This window comes from Felis catus, chromosome D3, assembly GCF_018350175.1.
Source record: "Felis catus isolate Fca126 chromosome D3, F.catus_Fca126_mat1.0, whole genome shotgun sequence".
Lineage (NCBI taxonomy): Eukaryota > Metazoa > Chordata > Mammalia > Carnivora > Felidae > Felis > Felis catus.
Window position 1 is genome coordinate 21,519,553 of NC_058379.1, and position 23,888 is coordinate 21,543,440.

The following is a 23,888-nucleotide window of genomic DNA, read 5'->3' on the forward strand; positions in this document are numbered from 1 at the left end:
TTCTTTTGTATTTGTAATCTTTTCTTTTAAACTGAAAATCATGATTCCCAATGCCACTGCCATAGTCATTTGCTCTATTTCACAATGTAGCTATAATAGTTTCTAAACCTGCCATGAACAATAAGACTACTGAATGCGGGTTTTGGATTTCTTAGAAGTTCTTTGTGTCCTTAGAATGCATCCCACTAGGGATGAACAGTCAAAATATTCTATTTTAAAGTTATTTGAAGTAATTATTTTCTCTGTATAGTCATGGCTACAAATTTAAGTTTGTTTTAGTGCGCCTCAAAATTCTAGGGATTGCTTTTTTTTCCTTTTTGATTCACTTGAGTGTTTTTTTTTTATTATATAAAATATCTACACGGTTCAAAGTTAAAATTGTATAAGAAAGTAAAATCACAGAAATATTTTGTTTCCACACTATTCCCTGCAACCCCCTACCACTAACAAACCACTTTTTGTTAGTTTTGGGCTTATTTTTCCCTTAGTTCTTCTCAAAAATATAAACACACGTGTGTACACACACACACACACACACACACCTCTCTTTTTTCCCAAAAGGCAGCACATGATGAACCAAAGGGATCCCATTAAGAAGTAAGTGTGATCGTATCACCCTCGCTCAAAGACAGCAGCTTCTTACCTCCACTGGAATAAGAACCAAAGCCTTCATGGGCGTAGCCTGCAAGACCTTACCTACAGTCTCTGCCTCCTTATGTACTTCATGACCTAATCCTTCTTACTCTCCCTCTCATGCTCATCAACATATCACAAGATGGATCAAGTTCATGGACGGGATGACTCAGTATCATAAACATGACAATTTTCCCCAATCTAATGTAAAAAGTCAGTGCGTTATAGTAAAAATCCTAGTAGGCTTAGAGGTGGAACTTGACAGTTGATCCTAAAATTAGTAAGAAAGAGTAAAAAGAATAGGTAAGGTGATTTTACAAAGATCGAGAATAAAACAGGTCATCCTTTTTCATGTATAAAGACAAGAGATAGCTTTAAAAGTAGAAACAGTAATAAACAGCTAACACTTACTGAGCTTTCCATATTCTAGGTATTGCTCTAAGCCTAGTACATGTATCATCACACTTAATCTTCAACAAACCTATGAGGTAGGCACTATTATTATCTACTTACAGATAAAAAAAAATCTAAGGTACAGGGAGGGTAGGTAACTCATTAAAAGGTACAAAGCAAATAGGTGATTGAGGTGGAAACCTAGGTAGTCTTTCTTACCTGTTTTATTCAATCACAATTAATAGTGTGGTATTGGCTCAGAGAGAGAAATACAGACCAATGGAATGAAGAGCCCATAACAGACCCATGAATAACTGGGACTTTATAGTGAAAGTAGATTAATAATCATATAAAAAAGATAAAGGACAGGAGCACCTAGGTGGCTTAGTCAGTTAAGCATCTGACTCTTGATTTTGGTTCAGGTCATGATCTCACAATTTGTGAGATCAAGCCCCATGCAGAGCCTGCTTGGGAGTCTCTCTCTCTCCCTCTCTCTCTCTCTGCCCCTCCCCGCCTCAAAATAAGTAAACTGAAAAAAAAAAAGATAAAGGATGGATGAATCAGCAAATAGTGCTGCAGCAATTAATTATCCATATGGAAAATGACAAATTAAGACCCTTTTCACACAATTTATAAAATTAAACCCAAAATATATTAAAGACCAAACCATAAGATACAAGAATTAGGCTATGGTGAAATTAATAATATCTGTATGGAAAAAAAGGCATCATAAGCAAAGCAAAAAAATTTTTTTAAAAAGCTATAGACTGGAAAAAAGTACGTGTAAAGTATATAACACTCAAAAGATTAGCTTTTGGGGCGCCTGGGTGGCGCAGTCGGTTAAGCATCCGACTTCAGCCAGGTCACGATCTCACGGTCCGTGAGTTCGAGCCCCGCGTCGGGCTCTGGGCTGATGGCTCAGAGCCTGGAGCCTGTTTCCGATTCTGTGTCTCCCTCTCTCTCTGCTCCTCCCCCGTTCATGCTGTCTCTCTCTGTCCCAAAAATAAAATAAACGTTGAAAAAAAAAATTTAAAAGATTAGCTTTTGGTTTTTATTGTTTCAAATTTATTTATTTATTCTTGAGGGGGGAGGGAGAAAGAAGATGAGAGGGAGGGAGGGAGGGAGACAGAGAGAGAGAGAGAGAGAGAGAGAGAGAGAGAGAAAGAGAGAGAGAGAGAGAGAATATGAATGAATGAACCCCAAGCAGGCTCCACACTTTCAGCACAGAGCCTGACACGGGGATCAAACTCACAAATCGTGAGATCATGACCTGAGCCGAAATCAAGAGTCAGACATTTAACCAACTGAGCCACCCAGGCACCCCTAACATCAAAAGATTAGTAAGCAGAATCTAAAACAATGTCCACAAATCAGTATTTAAAAAAAAGGGGGGTGGTGCCTGGGTAGCTTAGTTAAGCATCAGACTTTGGCTTAGGTCATGATCTCACAGCTCATGAGTTTGAGCCCCGCGTTGAGCAGCCTGGAGCCTGCTTAGGATTCTGTGTCTCCCTCTCTCTCTGTCCTTCCTCTGCTCATGCTTTATCTATCTCCTTCTCTCTCTCTTAAAAATAAACATTAAAAAATTAAAAAAAAAAAAGGTCAAATAACCCAACATAATAAAGAGTGAGGAATGTAAACAAGCTCAAAAGCAGAAACCCAAATGCAAACAAGCATCTGAAAAGATGCTGGGCCTCACCAGGAATCAATGAAACACAAATTAAAGCAACAGTGAATTACTGTTCCATACCTATCAAATTGGTGAAGATGACCAAGTCTGGCAATGCACAGTGCTAAGGAGGCAGAAAGGAATGAGAACTGAAACGTTAGCACTTAAATCGGCACAACACTGGAAAGCAACTAGGCAATCCTTAATAAAGACAGAGAGATGAATACCCAATGAACCAACAAGGTCATTTCCAGGAACCAGAATACAGAATCTTTCAGACTCTTGCACAATAATATATGTTTAAAAATGCTCTCTGCAGAACCATTTGTAATTGAAAATATGTAGAAGTAATCAATAGTCCATCATTAGCATAAATACTGACTACTATTGAAGCAGATAAACCGTACCTTATTCATACAATGGCATAGTGTACGGTTAATAGATCTCTACACACCTACAAGGATACACCTCAAAAATATACTGTTGCATAAAAAAGGCAAGCTGCATAGTAATGCCCAGTATGACACCATTCATCAGTTTCCTAACTACACAAAACCAGAACATTTCTTCTTTGTATGTATGCACACATTTCTACAAGTGAAAAAGAACACAAGGGAATGATAACCTTGTATCAGTGCAGGGGACATCTCTGAGGATGGATGGTGGCAGAATGGAGGAACCTGAGCAGGGCTTGAGCAGTGTTTGAACAAGTATGGAAAATGCGAACACCTTCTAAATCTGGGTAGTGGTTACTTGGGTATCTGCTCATGTTTTTATAAAGGTTTTATATTCAGTGTTTCTATGTTTGAGGTACACAAATTGATAAAAAATATTTTTTTAATTTCACATATCTCATGATGTCTATGCTGCCTAGTTCAGAGATGTCATGAGGCTTAAAAGAAATGACTTAAGTATACATTCTTGATAAACCATATGGTACTTACTAGACATAATGCACTATTACTCATAATCTGCATAATAAAATCTGGTCTTAGAGTTTCACACAGCTTTTGGTCCATATCAATATCTTTTTTTTTAAGTTCGTTTATTTATTTAGAAAGAGAGAATCCCAAGCAGGCTGTACAGCATCAGTGCAGAGCCTGTTAAACTGTGGAATCATGACCCAAACTGAAATCAAGAGTTAGATGCTCAACTGACTGAGCCACCCAGACACCCCGTGCCCCGTATATACTAATATGATCTTGATGATTCATAATTTTCACTGAATTTGACTCTGAATGACCTTGGGTTGTTTTATATGTTAAATCCAACCACTAACCATGAAAACCTGCTCTCACTAAAATTATTCAGTCAAATCTGTCGTTGCAAGCTTTGAAGACAACAATCAAAAGGGAATTCTGAAGTGTTCTGAGCAATAGCACCAGCAGAATGGGTTTATAGGCTCTCGGAGTGGCTCTTTGGGAGAAAGGTGAGAGGAGGAGGGGCAGAGAGAGTGGGGGACACAGAGGCTCTGTGCTGTCAGCACAGAGCCCAACATGGGGCTCAAACTCACGATCCAAGAGATCATGACCTGAGCCGAAGTTGGACACTTAACCAACTGAGTCAACCAGGTGCCCTGAGCAAATTTTTTCTTCAAAGTCAATTAATAACTATTTTAGACTTGCATGACACACAGTCTCTGTGGGAACTACTCAACTCTGCCCTTGTAGCCTGAAAGCAACCTTGGACAATGCAGGTATAACTGCATCCCAATAAAACTTTATTTACAACAGACTGTAGGCCAAATATGACATATGGGCCACTCTGTGGACCCCTGACCTAGATGATTATATATGCTATTTGCATGTGATTTCCATATACTGCACACCTTTGCACTGACGATGCAACATGTCAGATTAAAAAGAGATTTACTCCTATATATAGTAAAGGTCACTTCTTTTTTTTCCCTATTCCCTGTTCTATTCTCTATAACTGACATGGCAGCCCTAGAACTACTCAGCAGACCAAAGAACTGAGAGAAACTCAGAGTCTATCAAAGGTCATAAGAAAGCTTCACCACAGCATAGTCTTAGTACAGATGTTAGGCCTTTATTACTGACCAAAAGCTAGTGGCATCCTCAAAAGAAACCTCAATATAAGCAAAATTGTATTTAGAAGCCAGGTTTTCTTTACAGTCTGTTTCTTTTCTGCCCTCATTATTTTCTAACTTGCTATAGGAAAACAGCAATAAGGAAATAAAGAATATACTGTTGTTTCTTTAATCATATTTGTAACTAATTCATAAATGCCTTTCCAGCTCCATGATTAGCAAATGCACCATACAAACCATTGGTAATCACATTTAAGCATATTTTTTAAATGTTTTTTATTTTATTTTTGAAAGAGGGAGAGTGTGCATGTGTGCCTGTGCACCTGAGTGGGAGGGTGGGGGTAGAGATGGAAGACAGGATTGAAGCAGCTCCAGGCTCCGTGCTGTCAGCACATAGCCTGGTGTGCAGCTTGAACTCACCAACTACAAGATCATGACCTGAGCCAAAGTCGGATGTTTAACTGACTGAGCCACCCAGATGACCCTAGCATATTCCTAACAGCAGCCTCTATCCATTGAACCCAGCCTTCCATGTTGCTTCTGCCCTCCACCCCCGCCCACCACCCCTGACCCCCTTAGCTGCAGGGAGGGCCTAGGAGAGAGGGAGCAGCATGATGGCCAGCCTTCTTGGGAATCCAACCCTGCCCTCTGTGGCTGTGGGGTTTGACAACATGGACAGAAGACACCTATGCCAAAGTCTGCTGCGCTCACCTGCAGCTGGAGGCTCAGGGCCCTGTGCTTCACAGCTGATGCATGGAGGGCATGGCCCACACGGACCCATCCCAGCTGCTGCCTCCAGTGGCTCCACCACACCCTGTCAAAGAACAAACCAAAGATAGAACCAGTCAAAAAAAAGCCACCCAGAAAAGAGAAGGTCAATGAGGGCTGGGCCTTGGACCCTCGTCTCAAGTCTCTATTCCCTCACTGTGCCATCTCGACTGACATCTGTTGGAGCCACTGCTGAAAAAAATAAAAAAATAAAAAAACAAAAACAAAAAAAAACGAGAAGCAGTCCTAGAACAGCTAATTTAGGGCTGGAAACTGATGGTTCCTAAGGTCAGCTCCAGTCTTAGAAACTCCAGACATGCTCTATTTGGAACTACACATGTTTAAAAATATGAATTATTGCCAACATACAAAAAAATCAGGAGATTTCACAAAACAAATTACAAAAAACATGGCTTTTAGATCTCCAGTCTTGGCGTCCTTTCTGCCTTTTTTCTAATTAGCTGTAGGAAAACAGTAATGAGGAAATGAGAGTTTGCAACCTCTGCTTTTTACAGAAGCACTCACTTTGGTCACTCTAACCTAGCAAAATCTTTATGTCATCCTAACCTGGGCCGTGCTTAGCAGCATCACTCACTTCAAAATCTCAAGCTATCTTACATTACTACTTACCTTTATAAGCACTTAGGGGATTACAAGTTGCCTGAATTCAGTCCCAGCAGCCAGTACAGGACTAGGAACATTTTAAGCCCCGTAAATAAGTAAAATTATGTAAAAACATCCCCCATAGACTCTGATAGAAATGTACACTTATTAAGCATTCAAAAATATTTGCCAAATAAATTTTAAATAACTTAATGAGGTTATTTAAAACAAAAAAGAATTTTTAGGTGTACTGATGTTCTGGATACCATGCTAAATACTTTGGATGTCATCATATTTATCACCCATGACAACCCTGAAAGACACTTCAAGGTGTACCTATTTCACAAATGAGGAAAGTGAAATGTGGAGGTGAAAGGACACAACTATACATGTGGGAACATGGATTTGAGCTCAAGTCAGTCTAGCTGCAAAGCTTCTGCTCTTATCTATATCAGAGGGTCCACCTCTTTTGAGCTTTTAATATGCTGCCATTCAGGACACCTAAAGGACCAACCAGAGACAACATTCAGTGGGATCAGTCCCACTATAAAAGCAGCTCATTGTTACACATGTCTGGTTTTCAAAGTCAACTAATTCATGTCCCTCCAAGGTGTGGACAATGCTGATGAAATGCTGTATAGGGCAGTTACGAAAATGGGCTTTAGCATCAGAAAGATGGGTAGCTGAGCCCTATTTTACCAATTACAACTTATATGGGCTCGGGCAAATTACTCAACCTTTCTGAGACCCTTTGTGTTATCTTTTTTTTTTTTTTTTTTTTAAAGTTTATGTATTTACTTTGAGAGAGAATGCAGGTGTGCTCTTTCTGGAGAAAGAGAAGAGAGAGGGAGAGAGAGAAACCCAAGTAGGTTCCATGCTGTCAGTGCAGAGCCCGAGGTGGAATTCAAACCCACAAACTGTGATATCATGACCTGAGCCAAAATCAAGAGTCAGACACTCAAATGACTGAGCCACCCAGGTGCCCTTGGACTCTGTGTATCTTAATATTTACAAAAACAGTACTTATTTTAGTTTATGGTGATGATGGAATGAGACTTTACATTAAAAAATTAACACACACAAACAACAGTGTTTACTCAAACACAGTAAGTACTCAATTACTGTTACTGCTGATTATGTGAAAACCTGATAGTGTAGTTGAACAAGTTGTCAATAAATATTTATTTAAGGATCAACTATGTTTGAAACACTGTTTTAAGGTGGCTTTTTAAAAAAATTAATTTATTTTTGAGAAAGAGAAAGCATGAGTTGAGAGGGGGCAGAGAGAGAGGGAGAAAGAGAGAACCCCAAGCAATCTCCACACCACCAGCATGGAGCCCAATGCAGGGCCCAAACCCTTGAACTGTGAGATCATGACCTGAGCTGAATTCAGACACTTAACTGAATGAGCCACCCAGACACCCTGCAGTGGGTTTTTAGAAAAATGTTTTTTTTTATTCTGAGAAAGACAGAGAGCGAGCAAGGGAGGGGCAGAGAGACAGGGAAAGAGAGAATCCCAAGCAGGCATCATGCTGTTAGTGCAGAGCCCAACAGGGGGCTGGATCTCACAAACGGTGAGATCATGACCTGAGCTGAAGAAATTGAGAGTCAGATGCTTAACCTGAGCCACCCAGGCACCCCTAAGGTGGGTATTTATGTGCATAATACAAAACAGAGGTCAAATGATAGCTGCTGATTTGCAGAGCAATTGAACACACTCACCATAAAATATTCCGCTGCCTAAACTCCAGGGCAGTGGTCTGCATCTGAAGTTTGGTTCTACGAAAAACCACGTAGATCATCCAGGACTTCCAGGCCTGCCGCATCTTTTGCTTTGCATCTAGATGCATCAAAAAGATTTTCAAAAAGGAGTAGGGAAAGATAACAGAGTACTTCTGGGTTATCGAGAAGCTCATGGGCTCTCTGTATTCACCCTCCTTTTGAATATCTAAATTCATCCAGCCTTCAAGTGCCCCCTGGTGGAAAAGTTGTGAAAATCTACAAAATGAATAAAGACAAAAGGACAGGTGAAGAATGGCTATACAAGTGATGACATTTACAAACCACTTAAAGGAAAATAAATATACTACACTGTTCAGAAATCTTCTGTTTTAAACGACATTCTTTCTAGATATATATTCTGTGATATTTACAGATGAAATAATGTGAATAACACAAAAAAGCAGAGAAGTGAGACTGGTATGAGTTGGTAACTGATGAAGCTGAGTGACAGGTACATGGAGGTTCATTATTTCATCTTCCAATTTTGTAGACATTTAAAACTTCCCACAGCATAAAGTTAAAGGAGAAAAAATTATGTTCTAAAACTTTCTGCTTGAAATAATAATTGTAAAGTAGAATAAGCAAGACAAAAGAAAAGGATACTATCTGTATCTGCTTGGAAAACAGAATAAAAAGGACCAGTAGTGTTCCTGGAAGAAAGAGAATTTACTAAATACGGGAAGTGTAAAGGTCCATAGGTCTCCCTTTGAAGTAATGCCATTTTCATTATGAAAGCCATCACTAATGAAGTTAATTTCTGTTCTTTTCAGAACACAAAGGAGAAAACAAAATTATGTCAACCGTGTTCAAGACTTTCTCAAAATGTGGTAAGACAAGAGCTTTATTTCTATTTCATAGCAATTAACCAATCAAGTCAAGACACAGAGAATACAACATGTAGCTTCCTTAGGCCCCTCGGGCAATGCTGCTGTGGTTTAGAGTTTGGGTTCCTGAGTAAGACATACCAGGTGTGAATACTGAGCTTATCACTGGGCTGAGTAACATCATACAAGTTCCTCATCTATAAAATGGCGCCTTCTTTAAAGGTATGTTTGCCAAGGGTAAATGAGATCATCTATGAAAAGTGTCTCCAATAAATGCAAGCTGTTATTTTCCTGAGGCTGGTATACAAGAATCTGCATTAATGGTCTCTGCCATGATTCTAGACAATTTAGAGAACCACACTTCCCAAAGGCCTAAAAGTACTTGTTACTTTTTTACTTAACAGTATGAGAGTGAAAAGATACTCCCTGAGGTCTGTGGGCATAGCCTGAGACAACTGTCATAAGTCAGAAACAACTCTTTTTATCTGAAGAATTCAAGTGACTTTTCTTTCTACCCCATAATATAGCTGTATTCATTATAATTTTAAATAATAATATGAGACAGAAGAATGCACATTCCTCAAAGATAGACTATTCACAAGACAAAGCACGTTCTGAAACAAAATAAAACAAACCTGAACAAATGTAACAGAACTGAAGTCATACTAAGTTCTCTGATCATAATGAAGTAAATTAGAACATCAATAAAGATATTTTGAATGTTTCTTTATATTTTTCATTTTATTTAAATCCAAGTTAGTTAACATATAGTGTAATAATGTTTGCAGGAACAGAATTTGGTGATTCATCACTTACATACATACATTTATTTATTTATATAATTTATTGTCAAACTGGCTTACATATAACACCCAGTGCTCATCCCAACAAGTGCCCTCCTTAATGTCCATCACCCATTTAGCCCATCCCCCTACCCAACACCCCTCCAACAACCCTCAGTTTATTCTCTGTATTTAAGAGTCTCTTATTGGGGGGCCTGGGTGGCTCAGTTGGTTAAGTGTCTAACTCATGATCTCACAGTTCATGGGTTCAAAGCCCTGCTTTGCCAGTGTTGAGCCTACTTGGGATTCTCTCTCTCCTCTGCCCCTCCCCCCACCCATTCCCCCCCCTCTTCCCTCCCTCCCTCTCCCTCTCTCAAAATAAACAAGTAAACCTAAAAAAATGTTTTTTTTAAAAAAGAGTCTCTTACGGTTTGCCTCCCTGTTTTTGTCTTATTTTCCCTTCCCTTCCCCTATGTTCATTTGTTTGTTTCTTAAATTCCACATATGAGTGAAATCATATATTTGTCTGACTTACTTCACTCAGCATAATACATTCTAGTTTCATCCACGTTGTTGCAAATGGCAAGATTTCATTCTTTTTGATCACTAATATTCCATCGTATAAAATATACCACATCGTGTTTATCCATTCATCCATCAATGTACATTTGGGCTCTTTCCATACTTAGGCTACTATTAATAGTACTGCTATAAACATTAGGGTGCATGTACCCCTTCAAATCAGCATTTTTGAATCCTTCAGATAAATACCTAGGTAGTATAATTGCTGAATCACAGGGTAGCTCTATTTTTGATTTTTTGAGGAACCTCCATACTGTTTTCCAAAGTGGCTGCACCAGTTTGCATTCCCACCAACAGTGCCAAAGTGTTCCCCTTTCTCTGCATCCTCGCCAACATTTGTTGTTTCCAGAGTTGTTAATTTTAGCCATTCTGATAGGTATGAGGTATTTATCTCATTGTGGTTTTGATTTGTATTTCCCTGATGATGAGTGATGTTGAGCATCTTTTCATGTGTCTGTTAGCCATCTGGATGTCTTCTTTGGAAAAGTGTTCATGTCTTTTGCCCATTTCTTCCCTGGATTATTTGGTTTTGGGGGTGTTGAGTTTGAGAAGTTCTTTACAGATTTTGAAAACTTACCCTTTATCCGATATTTCATTTGCAAATATCTTCTCCCATTCTGTTGGTTGCCTTTTAGTTACGTTGACTGTTTCTTTCACTGTGTAGAAGCTTTTTATCTTGATGAGGTCCCAATAGTTCAGTTTTGCTTTTGTTTCCCTTGCCTCTGGAGCTATGTCTAGTAAAAAGTGGCTGTGAATGACGTCAAAGAGGTTGTTGCCTGTGTTATCCTCTAGGATTTTCATGGTTTCCTGTGTTTCATTTTGGTCTTTCATCCATTTTGAGTTTATTTTTATGTATGGTGTAAAAAAGTGGTCCAGGTTCATTCTTCTGCAGGTCACTCCAGTTTTCCCAACACCATTTGCTAAGGAGACTGTCTTTCTTCCATTGGATATTCTTTCCTGTTTTGTCAAAGATTAGTTTCCCATACATTTGTGGGTCCATTTCTGGGTTCTCTATTCTGTTCTACTGACCTATAAGTCTGGTTTTGTGCCAGTACCATACTGTCTTGATGATAACAGCTTTGTAATATAGCATGAAGTCTGAATTGTGATGCCTCCAGCTTTGGTTTTCTTTTTCATCATTATTTTGGCTATTTGGGGTCTTTTCTGGTTCCATAAAAATTTTAGGATTGTTTGTTCTAGCTCTATGAAGAATACTGGTGTTATTTTGCTAGGGATTGCACTGAATGTGTAGAGTGCTTTGGGTAGTGTAGGTACTTTAACAATAACTGTTCTTCTAATCCATGAGCATGGAATGTTTTTCCATTTCTTTGTGTCTTCTTCAACTTCTTAAGCTTTCTATAGTTTTTAGCATACAGATCTTTTACCTCTTTGGTTAGGTTCACTCCTAGGTATCTTATGGGTTTTGGTGCAATTGTAAATAGAATCGATTCCTTGATTTCTCTTTCTGCTGCTTCATTATTGGCATATAGAAATGCAACTGATTTCTGTATGTTGATTTTATACTCTGTGACTTTGTTGAACTCATGTTATCAGTTCTAGGAGTTTTCTGGTGGAGTCTTTTGGGTTTTCCACATAGAGTATCATGTCATCTGCAAGAGTGCAAGTTTGACTTCTTCCTTGCCAATTTGGATGCCTTTTATTTCTTTGTGTTGTCTGATTGTTGAGGCTAGGACTTCCAGTACTATGTTGAACAACAGTGGTGAGAGTGGCCATCCCTGTCACGGGTCCTGACCTTAGACAGAAAGCTCTCAATTTTTACCCATTGAGGATGATATTAGCGGTGAGTCTTTCATATATGGTCTTTATGATGTTGAGGTATGTTCCCTCTACTCCTACTTTCTTAAGGGTTTTTATCAATAAAGTAGGCTATTTTTTGTTAAGTGCTTTTTCTGCATCTATTGAGAGGATCATGTTGTTCTTATCCTTTCTTTTATTAATGTGATGAATCATATTGATTGATTTGTGGACACTGAACCACCCCTGCAGCCCAGGAATAAATCCCACTTGATCGTGGTGAATAATTCTTTTACTATATTGTTGGATTTGGTTTGCTAGCATCTTGCTGAGAATTTTTGCATCCATGTCCATTAGGGAAATTGGTCTGTAATTCTCCTTTTTAGTGAGGTCTGTCTGGTTTTGGAATCAAGGTAAAGTTGACCTCATAGAATAAGTTTGGAAGTTTTCTTTCCATTTCTATTTTTTGGAACAGCTTCAAAAGAATAGGTATTAGCTGTTCTTTAAATGTCTGGTAGAATTCCCCTGGGAAGCCATCCAGCCCTGGACTCGTTTGTTGAGAGATTTTTTTTTTTTTTTTAATTTTTTTTTTCAACGTTTATTTATTTTTGGGACAGAGAGAGACAGAGCATGAACGGGGGAGGGAAGAGAGAGAGACACAGAATCGGAAGCAGGCTCCAGGCTCTGAGTCATCAGCCCAGAGCCTGACGCGGGGCTCGAACTCACGGACTGCGAGATCGTGACCTGGCCGAAGTCGGATGCTTAACCGACTGCGCCACCCAGGCGCCCCAAGAGAGATTTTTGATTACTGATTCAATTTCTTTCTGGTTATGGGTCTGTTCAAATTTTCTATTTCTTCCTGTTTCAGTTTTGGTAGTTTATATGTTTCTAGGAATTTATCCATTTCTTCCAGATTCCCCAATTTGTTGGCATGTAATTGCTCATAATATTCGCTTATTATTGTTTGTATTTCTGTGGTGCTGGTTGTGATCTCTCCTCTTTCATTCGTGATTTTATTTATTTGGGTCCTTTCCTTTTTCTCTTTGATAAATCTGGCTGGGGGGTTATCAATTTTGTTAATTCTATCAAAGAACCAGCTCCTGGTTTTGTGGATCTGTTCTGTTGTTTGTTTTTTTTTTTTACTATATCATTGATTTCTGCTCTAATCTTTATATTTCCCATTTTCTGTTGGTTTTGGGCTTTATTTGCTGTTCTTTTTCCAGCTCCTTTAGGTATAAGGTTAGGTTGTGTATTTGAGACATTTCTTCCTTCTTTAGGAAGGCCTGGATTGCTATGTATTTCCCTCTTATGACTGCCTTTGCTGCATCCCAAAGGTTTTGGACTGTCGTGTTTTCATTTTCATTGGCTTCCATGTACTTTTTAATTTCCTCTTTAATTTCCTGGTTAGCACGTTTATTCTTTAATAAGATATTCGTTAACCTCCAAGTATTTGTGGTCTTTCTATATTCTTTCTTGTGGTTGATTTCAAGTTTCATAGTACTGTGGTCTGAAAATATGCATGGTATGATATCAATCTTTTTGTACTTCTTGAGGGCTGATTTTGTGACTCAGTATGTGATTTATTCTGGATAATGTTCCATGTGCACTCGAGAAGAATGCTTTAGGATGAAATGTTCTGAATATATCTGTTAAGTCCATACAGTCCAATTTATCATTCAAAGCCACTGTTTCTGTGTTGATTTTCTGCTGAGATGATCTGTCCATTGCTGTAAGTGGGTGTTAAAGTCTCCTACTATTGTATTTTATTAATGAGTTTATATTTATGATTAATTGGTTTATATATTTGGGTGATTTCGAGTTGGGGGCATAAGTATTTATGATTGTTAGCTCTTCTTTAATCATGATATTATGTCCTTCAACTCGTTACAGTCTTTGTTTTAAAATCTAGTTTTTCTGATAGACGTACAGCTACTCCAGCTCTCTTCTGATGTCCATTAGCATGAAGATGGTTCTCCATCCCCCTACTTTCAATCTGCACGTGTCTTTAGGTCTAAAATGAGTCTCCTATAGGCAGCATTTAGATGGGTCTTATTTTTTTTTTAATCCATTCTGATATCCTGTCTTGATTGGAACATTTAATTCATTTACATTTAGAGTGATTATTGAAAGATATGAATTTAGTGCCATTGTGTGGCTTGTAGAGTTGATGTTTCTGGTGATGTCCTCTGGTCCTTTCTAGTCTTTGTTGCTTTTGGTCTGTTTTGTTTTGTTTTGGTGTTTTGTTTTGTTTGTTTCTCCACTCAGAGTCCCCCTTAAGATTTCTGGCAGGGCTGGTTTAGTGGTCACAAACTCCTTTAGATTTTGTTTGTCTGGGGAAACTTTATCTCTCCTTCTATTTTGAATGACAGCCTTGCTGGATAAAGAATTCTTGGCTGCATATTTTTCCCACTGGGCACACTGAATATATCCCACCACTCCTTTCTGGTCTGCCATGTATTTGTGGGCAAACCTGCTGTGCACCTGATCTGTCTTCCCTTGTAGGCTAAGGACTTTTTTCCCCTTGCTGCTTTCATGATTCTTTCCCTGTCTATGTTGTGAATTTGAGTATGATATGCCTTGGTGATGGTCGGTTTTTGTTGAATCTAATGGCAGTTCTCTGTGCTTCATGGATTTTGATGTCTGTGTCCTTCCTCAGATCAGGAAAGTTTTCCAGCTATAACTTGCTCACATAAACCTTCTGCCCCTTTTTCTCTCTCTTCATCTTCTGGGACTCCTATGATACACATGTTATTCCTCTTTAACAAGTCACTGAGTTCTGTAAGTCTGGTATTGTGATTGGGGCACCTGGGTGGCTCAGTCTGACTTCAGTTCAGGTAATGATCTTGCAGTTCATGAGTTCGAGCCCCATGTTAGGCTCTGTGCTAACACCTGCTTTGGATTCTGTGTCTCCTTCTCTCTGCTCTTCCCCCACTCATGCTCTGTCTCTCTCTCAAAAATAAATAAATGACAAAAAAAAGTCTTGTATTGTGACCTTTTGCCTTTCTTTCCCTCTTTTTTCCTGCTTTATTATTTTCCATAATTTTATCTTCTGTATCACTGATTCACTGCTCTACTTCATCCATCCTTACCATCATGGCATCCATAAGAGATTGCATCTCGGTTACAGCATTTTTAATTTCAGCCTGACTAGATTTTATTTATTTTATCTCTGCAGAAAGAGATTCTCTGGTGTCTTCTATGCTTTTTTTTTCAACCCCAGCTAGTATTCTTATAATCATGGTTTTAAATTCTAGCTCAGATATTTTACTTATATCTGTGTTGGTTAAATTTCTGTCCATCATTTCTTCCTGTTCTTTCCTTTGGGATGAATTCCTCCATCTTGTCATTTTGGAGGAAGAAAAAAATTAATAAAAAATAAAAATTTTTAAATAAAAAACAAAGCAGAAAATCAAATAAAGGAATCTAGATCCTAGATGTGTTTGGGTCTGATTGTTGAAAGAAGCTTGATAAAAAAGAAAAAATAGACCAAAAAAAAAAGTTTAAATAAATTAAAAAAAATTTTTTTTAATGTTTATTTATTTTTGAGACTGAGAGAGACAGAGCATGAATGGGGGAGGGGCAGAGAGAGAGGGAGGCACAGAATCAGAAGCAGGCTCCAGGCTCTGAGCCATCAGCCCAGAGCCCAACGCGGGGCTTGAACTCACGGAACGTGAGATCGTGACCTGAGCTGAAGTCGGATGCTTAACCGACTGAGCCACCCAGGCACCCCAATAAATTTTTAAATAAAATGGAGTAAAATAAACTAGAATAAAAAACCAAAAAATTAATTTGCTCTTTCTGTATCCAAGAAAGAGAAAGAAAAAAGCAAACAACATAAGCAGAAACAGAAGCAACAAAAACGAACAAGCCAACAGAATGAAATCTGGATGAAATTACATCCAGTTTCCCCTAGAATTGAAACTCTGCACATTATAGTCTAGATTAAGAAGGTGGAAGGGATTTGTGCTCCTATTCTGGGGGATGTGCCTGGAGGGCACAAGTGGGTGGGGCTTGGTGTGATGGCTCTGTTCTCCACTTGGTGGTGCTGCTTAGCTCACTGGGATTGATCTGTGTGTGTGCTAGAGGTGAAAATGGCTTCACCTAGCTCTCTAGTCTCTGGTGCAGGAATTTCGTGCCCTCACAAACACATGATCAATCACTTCTCCTTTGTCTCAGGCAACTGTCTTCCCCCCTCCTTTACCCTGTCTGTGTCCAAGCTGTCTGCCAGCCAGGTGGCACCTCCCTTCAGAGTTTTATCTCAAATGGGGATGTGTTTCAAAATCCCATACTTCAGAGACCCCATGGCTTGGACCCACGGTGATTCTCTGGGGGAGTGTCTCATGGAGCAATGGCCAGGTATTGACTTGTCCCAGAAAACGTTTGCATGATTGGATGGTGGCAGAGACTCAGAGTTTATAGTAAATAACAACACACAGCCACCACCAGGTCTTGCCGCACTCTGGTATTTTTGTTCCAATATCAGTAAGCTTTGCAGCTCTCTGGGGTCTGCTGGATTTTTGCCCACAGGGAAGGCTATATAGCCTCTACCAAATGCTTTCCAAGTAGGGGAACTACTTTTCTCCATGTGGCACATGGACCCCTCAGATCACACTGCCTCCTCCTGGGGATTGGCCCATCTTCCTCACTGGAGCTCTGAAACTTCAAACTCTGTGCTCGACTGTTTATAGAGTCCTGGAGATATTGAAACCCTGTCCTTTCTCTTCATCAATGGTTTTGGGGAACAGATTTCTTGTCTAGTCCCCCGTGAGTGTTTTCACCCTTTCTCTCTCTCCAGCTACTTTAGGGTAGAGGGCTTTTTTGTGTGTGATCTTTTTTTTTTTTTTTTTAATTTTTTTTTCAACGTTTTTTATTTATTTTTGGGACAGAGCAAGACAGAGCATGAACAGGGGAGGGGCAGAGAGAGAAGGAGACACAGAATCGGAAACAGGCTCCAGGCTCCGAGCCATCAGCCCAGAGCCTGACGCGGGGCTCGAACTCACGGACCGCGAGATCGTGACCTGGCTGAAGTCAGACGCTTAACCGACTGCGCCACCCAGGCGCCCCTGTGTGTGATCTTGATACACTGCACTTTCCTCCTTTCTCTTTCTCTGTCCTCTCTCCGTCAAAATGGCTCCCAACCCTCAGCAGCCCCACAGCTTTTCTCTCCCCCAATTCACTTCTCCACACTGCATACCTGCCAAGTTCTCTGGCTCAAATCATGCAGATTGTTGCATTAATCCTCAGATCAATTTCCTAGGTGTTCAAAATGGCTTGATGCTGATCTAGCTGCATTTCAGGGATGAGACAAGCTCAGGGTCCCCATACTACTCTGCCATCTTAACTCCTCTCCTATTTTTAACTATCTCTATAAATATAGAAAGGTATTAGAAAATCTCCAATATAGGACTAAACCCACTTTTAGATAACCTGTGGGTCAAAAAGGAAGTTATCACAGAAGTTAGAAAACATTTCTCATTGAATGAAAACAGAGCTGCAAATATTAAAATCTGGGGGGGGGGGTGCAGTTAAAACGATGCTTAAGGGAAGCTTTATTACCATAAATGCTTGTGTTAGAAAAAAGGAAAAGGCTCAAATCAGTAATCTCAGCTTACATCTTAAGAAACTAGGGGGGGAAAAGCAAATTGAAACCAAACCTTACAGAAGTGAGGTAATAATAAAGACAGGAGCAGAAATCAAGGAACTTGAAAACAGAAAAACAGAATGAATGTAAAAGCTGGTTATTTGAAAGATGGATAAAACTGATAAAGCTCTAGTCACACTAACCAAGAATAAAAGGTTAAAGATATAAATGATCAATATTAGGAATGAGAGAGGAGCTATCACTACAGACCCTGCAGACATTAACATTATAATAATGGAGTACTTCAAATGACTCTATGCCCATAAATTAAACAACATATTTAAAATGGACTAATTCCTTGAAAGACAAATTACCAAAACTGCTTCATAGGTAACCTAAATAGTCTTCCATCTACTCAAAAACTTGAATTCAAACTTCAAAATTCTCCAACAAGGAAAACTCCAGGCCCGGATGAGTTCACTAAAGAATTTTACCAAATATTGAAGGAAGAAATAATACCAATTCTACAAATCCTTTTTAGAAAGTAGAAGATGAGGAAACACTTCCCAACTCATTTTATGAGGCCAGGATTACCGCTTAACTAAAACCAGACAAAGACATTACAACAAGAGAAAACTATAGACCAATATCATCATGAACATAGATGTAAAAATCTTCAATAAAACAGTTGGTAAACTGAACCCAGGAATATATAAAGAATGGCATTAATCTCAGGAATGTAAGAATGGTTCAAAATTAGAAAATTGCTGTATGTGTTTCACCATATTAAAGGACTAAAAAAGAAAAACGTGAATCATCTCAATAGATACAGAATTCAATACCTCTTAATGATACCAACAAAATTCAATACCTCTTAATGATAAAAGTGTTCAGAAAACTAGGAATAAAAAATAACTTCCTTAATTGATAAAGGACATCTACCAAAAAAAAAACCCTACAGCTAACGTCATATTTAATGGTTAAAGACTAAATGCTTTTCCCTTAAAATCAGGAACAAGGCAAGGGTGTCCACTCTCACCACTCCTATGTCATGTCTTACTGGAAGCTCTAGCCAGTGTAATAAAAATAGTTTGGAAAGGAAGGAATAAAACAGTCTCTGTTCATAAACGGCTTAACTATCTACATAGAAAATCCCATAGAATCTACATTAGCACCCCCAAAAATGAAATAGGTATAAATCTAACAAAATATATACAATGTCAGTGTGAGGAAAACTGAAAAACTCTGATGGACGAAATCAATGAACTAAATAAATGGAGGGATATCCCATTATCATGGATAGGGAGACTCAATATTGTCAAGATGTCAGATCTTCCCAACTTGATCTACACACTCAGTGCAATTCCAACCAAAATCAACAAACAGATTCTAAAGTTTATAGGCGGCAAAAGACCTAGAATAGCCAACACAATATTAAAGAAGAAGAATAAAGTTGGAGGAATGACACTACCTGACTTCAAGACTTAACTATAAAGTTACAGTAGTCAAAACAAAGTGATATTGGTAAAAGAACTGACAAATACTTCAATGGAACAGAAGGTCCAGAAACAGACCCATGTAAATACAGCCAACTTATCTTTGACAAAGTAGCAGGGCATTACAATGGAGTAAAGACAGTCTTTTCAACAAATGGTGCGGAAACAATTCGATTTAAAAATGCAAAAAAAAACAAAAAACAAAAAAAGAATCTAGACACAGACCTTACATTCTTCATAAACATTAACTCAAAGTGGACTACAGACCTAAATGTAAAACACAAAACTAGAAAACCCCTAGACAATAACATAGGAGAAATCTCAGATAACCTTGGGTATGATACAACACTAAAAGCATCTTCCATGAAAGAAAAATTTGATGAGCTGGACTTCATTAAAATTAAAAACTTTTGCTTTGCAAAAGACAATGTAAAGAGAATGAGGAAACAAGTCACAGACTGGGAGAAAATATTTACAAACGACACATCTGATAAAAAAAAAAATGTTATCCCAAATATACAACGAACTCTTAAAACTCAACAAGAAAACAAACAATCCAATTTTAACAATGGGCGAAAGACCTTAACAGATACCTCAACAAAAATACACAAATGGCAAATAAGCATATGAAAAGATGTTCCACATCATATGTCATCAGGGAATACAAATTAAAACAAGATACCACTACACGAACCTATTAGAACGGCCAAAATCCAAAACACTGACAACACCAAATGCTGGTGAGGATGTGGAACAACAGATATTCTCATTCATTGCTGGTGGGAATGCAAAACAGTACAGACACTCTGGCAGACAGTTTGGCAGTTTCTTACAAAATTAAACATACTCTTACCATATGATCAGCAACTGCAATCCTTGGTATTTACCCAACGGAGTTGAAAACTTATATCTACACAAAAACTTGCACATGGAGATTTACAGAAGCTTTATTCATAATTGCCAAACTTTGGAAGCAACCAGGATGTCCTTCTTAGAAATGGATAAATTGTGGTACATCCAGACATTGGAATATTATTCAGCACTAAAAAGAAATGAGCTATCAAGACATAAAAGATATGGAGGAACCTTAAGTGCATATTACGAAGTAAAAGAAGCCAATCTGAAAAGGCTACATCCATACTAGATGATTTCAATTATATGACATTTTGGAAGAGGCAAAACTATGAAGACAGTTAAAAGTTGCAAGGGGGAGGAGATGAACTAAATAGACAGAGCACAGAAGATTTTCAGACCAGTGACAATATTCTGTTTGATGCCGTAATGAGATACATGTCCATAGAATGTGTAACACCAAGAGTGAACCCTGAGGTCTATGGACTTTGAGTGATAACGATGTGTGGATGCAGATTCATTGTAACAAATGTACCACCCTGGTGAGTGATGATGATAGTGGGAGAGACTATGTATGTGGGAGGAAGGGGATAAATGGGTAATCACTGTAATCTTCCTCTCAATTTTGTTATGAACCTAACTAAAATTGCTCTAAAAAATTAAGTCTTCATTTAAAAAAATCAAATAAATGAAGGAATTTTTTTAGACATGTACTTCCTTTTCTCACCATGATTCTCAGCTCTCATGTACTTGTTCCTCATCTCTTGCCGCTGATGCACATAGGTCCTCCAGGTCTGGAACATCAGATTGTACAAGTAATATCTGAGGAGGTGAAAAAAGCAAATGGTATTTCTTTAAACCAAAAAAACTCCTAACTCAATATACCAAATCCGTTCTGTACTCAGGAGATATTAACATGGATGATTCTGATATAAAAAAGTCTTACCTATCTCTTAAGCTAAAAATTTCATTTCCCACAATCAAAGTGAAACCTATTCTCCTTAATGCAGAGTCATTCTCCTCACCACATAGAATCATTAAGGAAAAATAGGCTGGAATTATCCAAGAATAACTTCACCTTCAGCATTCACAAAGCTGTGAATGACAGTAATATTATCACCTTAATCATCCACATTATATAAAACATTATACCTTTCCTCTGCACTAAAACATGGTCAATGACACTTTTCCTTTGTCTTTTCCTTCTCAAGACATACACTGTACCCATTAAGACTGTCAGTCCTGGGACACCTGGGTGGCTCATTTGGTGGTCTCTGACTCTTGATTTTGGTTCAGGTCATGATCTCACAATTCAGCAGACTGAGTCCCACATAGGGCTCTGCACTGACAGCTCGGAGCCTCCTTGGGATTCCCTCTCTTCTTCTCTCTCTGCCCTTTTCCTGCTCATGCCTGCATTCTCTCTCTCAAAATGAATAAACATTTTTTTTTTAAAGAAAGACTGTCAGCCCTTCCATATTTTCACTATCTTATGTCCTAAGATTTGCTTTTTTTTTTAAGTTTATTTATTTACTTTTTTGAGAGAGACAGAGACAGCATGAGCAGGGAGGGGCGCAGGGAGGGGCGCAGAGAGAGAGAGAGAGAGAGAGAGAGAGAGAGAGAGAGAGAGAAAATCCCAAGCAGGCTCTGTGCTGTCAGCACAGAGCTCAACGTGGGGCTTGAACTCACAAAACCTTGAGTTCATGATCTGAGCTGAAACCAAGAGTTGGACACTTAACCGACTGAACCACCCAGGCGCCCCGACTAAGACTTGATTTCATACTCTACCACCTTATTAGAATGATTCAACATTGTCTATATTTTATCTGAAATATCTATAAATCAGAAACTCTGACCCAAAGAACCTAAATAAAGAAGATTATGAGAGTGAATATTATTTTAAGAAGATATGATGTATAAGGTACATTAATCTTTTATTAGAAAAGGTATAATAAAAAGGGTGCCTAGGTGGCTCAGTTGGTTGAGTGTCTGACTTCAGTTCAGGTCATGACCTCATGTTTTGTGAGTTTGGGCCCTGCATCTGGCTCTGTGCTGACAGCTTGGAGCCTGAAGCATGCTTCAGATTCTGTGTCTCCTTCTCTCTCTACCCCTTCCCCACTCATGCTCTGTCTCTCTCTCAAAACTAAATAAACATTAAAAAAAAATAAATTAAAAAATTATAAAAATGTGTATTTAATATAATTCCCATTTTTACATTTTCCTCTACTTATCCCTTGACCAACGTCAAGATTTAGAGTTTTTTTTCCTTCCCATTTCTATTTTTTTACTGTCTGCTATTGGGCATATATTTTCTCCCATAATCAATAAAAATTAAATCAACTTATTAGTTTAAAAAACAGAATACTCTCAGAATTAGAAATTACACAGAAGTGTCAGTGAGAAAACACTATTGAAATCATGAACATTACCAACACATAATGGTAACTTACGTTAAAAAGGTGTCTGTGTGTGTGTGTGTGTGTGTTTGTGTGTGCCCACATGCACATGTGCTTGGGTTTAATTTAGGAATTTGATCTTACTTACTCTAAAAATATTTTGAAGCAAAACAGAATATGATTCAAAACTTTTCTCCAAATCAATGTGATATATCACATTAACAGAATAAAAGAAAAGAATTATAGGATCATCTCAGTAGACACAGAAAAAGCATTTGACAAAATTCAACAACTACTCATCATAAAGACATTTAACAAATTAGGCATAGACCAAACATATCTCAATATAATAAAGGCCATACATGACAAGTCCACAGTTAACATCATACCCAATGGAGAAAGCCTGAGAGCTTTTCCCCTAAGATGAGGAACAAGACAAAAGTGTGCACTCTCACCACTCCTATTCAACATAGTACTGGAAGTCCTAGTCAGAGCAAGCAGTCAAGAAAAAGTAAACGGCATCAGAATTGGAAAGGAAGCAGTAAAACTGCCTATTTGCAGTTTCTATGTATTTTATACATAGAAAATCCTAGAGACTCAGCCTCAAAACTATTATATTTAATAAATAAATTCATTAAACTTTGCAGAATACAAAATCAACACACACATCAGTAGCATTTCTGTACACTAACAGTGAATTATCTAAAAAAGAAATAAATCAATTCCACTTACAATACATCAAAAACAATAAAATACTTTGTAATAAATTTAAGCAAGGAAATGACAGATCTCTATTCTGAAAACTACAAAACATTGACAAAAGAAATCAAAAAAGACACAAAGAAATGGAAAGGTAGGGACACCTGGGTAACTCAGTCAGTTAAGTGTCTGACTCTTGATTTTGGCTCAGGTGAAAATCTCACAGTTCATGAGACTGAACCCCATGTAGGGCTCTGCACTGACAATGCAGAGCCTACTTGGAACTCTCTCTCCCTCCTTCTCTCTCTACCTCTCCCCTTTGTGTGAATACACATGTGCAAACTCTCTCTCTCAAAATAATAAACATTAAAAAAGAGAAATGTAAAGGTATCCATTCCATTCGTGGATTAAAAGAATATTATTAAAATTATATTATATTATGTAATTTAATTAATTATGTAATTAAGTGTTAACTAATAAAATATTATTAAAATTATTAAAGTAATACTACCAAAAGCCATCTATAGATTCAATGTAAGCCTATCAAGATTCCAATGGCATTTTCTACAGAAGCAGAACAATCCTAAAATTTCTATGGAATCACAAAAGACTCCACATATCCAAAGCAATTCTGAGAAAGAAGAACAAAGCAGGAGGCATCACACTTCCTGATTTAAAGCTATGTTGTAAAGCTATAGTAATCAAAGCATATGGTACTGGCATGAAAACAAACAGACCAATGGAACAGAATCAAAAGCCCAGAAATAAACCCAAGTATATATGGTCAACTAATATTTGAAAAAGGAGCCAAGACTACTCAGTGGAGAAAAGACAATCTCTTCAATAAATGGTGTTGGGAAAACTGGATATTCACATGTAAAGGAATGATACCAGACACATATCTTAAACCACTCACAAAAAATTAACTTGCAGTGGATTAAAGACTTAAATATAAGATCTGAAACCATGAAACTTCTAAAGGAAAATATAGGGAAAAAGCACCTTCACGTCTTAGAAATGATTTTTTTG

At 38.1% G+C, this 23,888-nt stretch overlaps 1 protein-coding gene across 27 annotated transcripts in view; it reads right to left on the reverse strand.

The window, feature by feature from the left end:
• Positions 1 to 23,888, reverse strand: part of SFI1 (SFI1 centrin binding protein) — a 104,429-nt gene that overhangs the window by 44,400 nt on the left and 36,141 nt on the right. For 17 of the 27 annotated variants that reach the window (XM_045041532.1, XM_045041531.1, XM_006938612.5 and 14 more), the window contains 3 exons: positions 20,495 to 20,589; positions 7,836 to 7,953; positions 5,454 to 5,556 (listed from right to left, as the gene is read on the reverse strand). In XM_045041532.1, coding sequence (XP_044897467.1) covers positions 5,454 to 5,556; positions 7,836 to 7,953; positions 20,495 to 20,589 — 316 coding nt within the window. The remainder of the gene's footprint in view (positions 1 to 5,453; positions 5,557 to 7,835; positions 7,954 to 20,494; positions 20,590 to 23,888) is intronic. The other 10 variants (XM_045041508.1, XM_045041519.1, XM_045041510.1 and 7 more) reach the window with 1 other exon arrangement.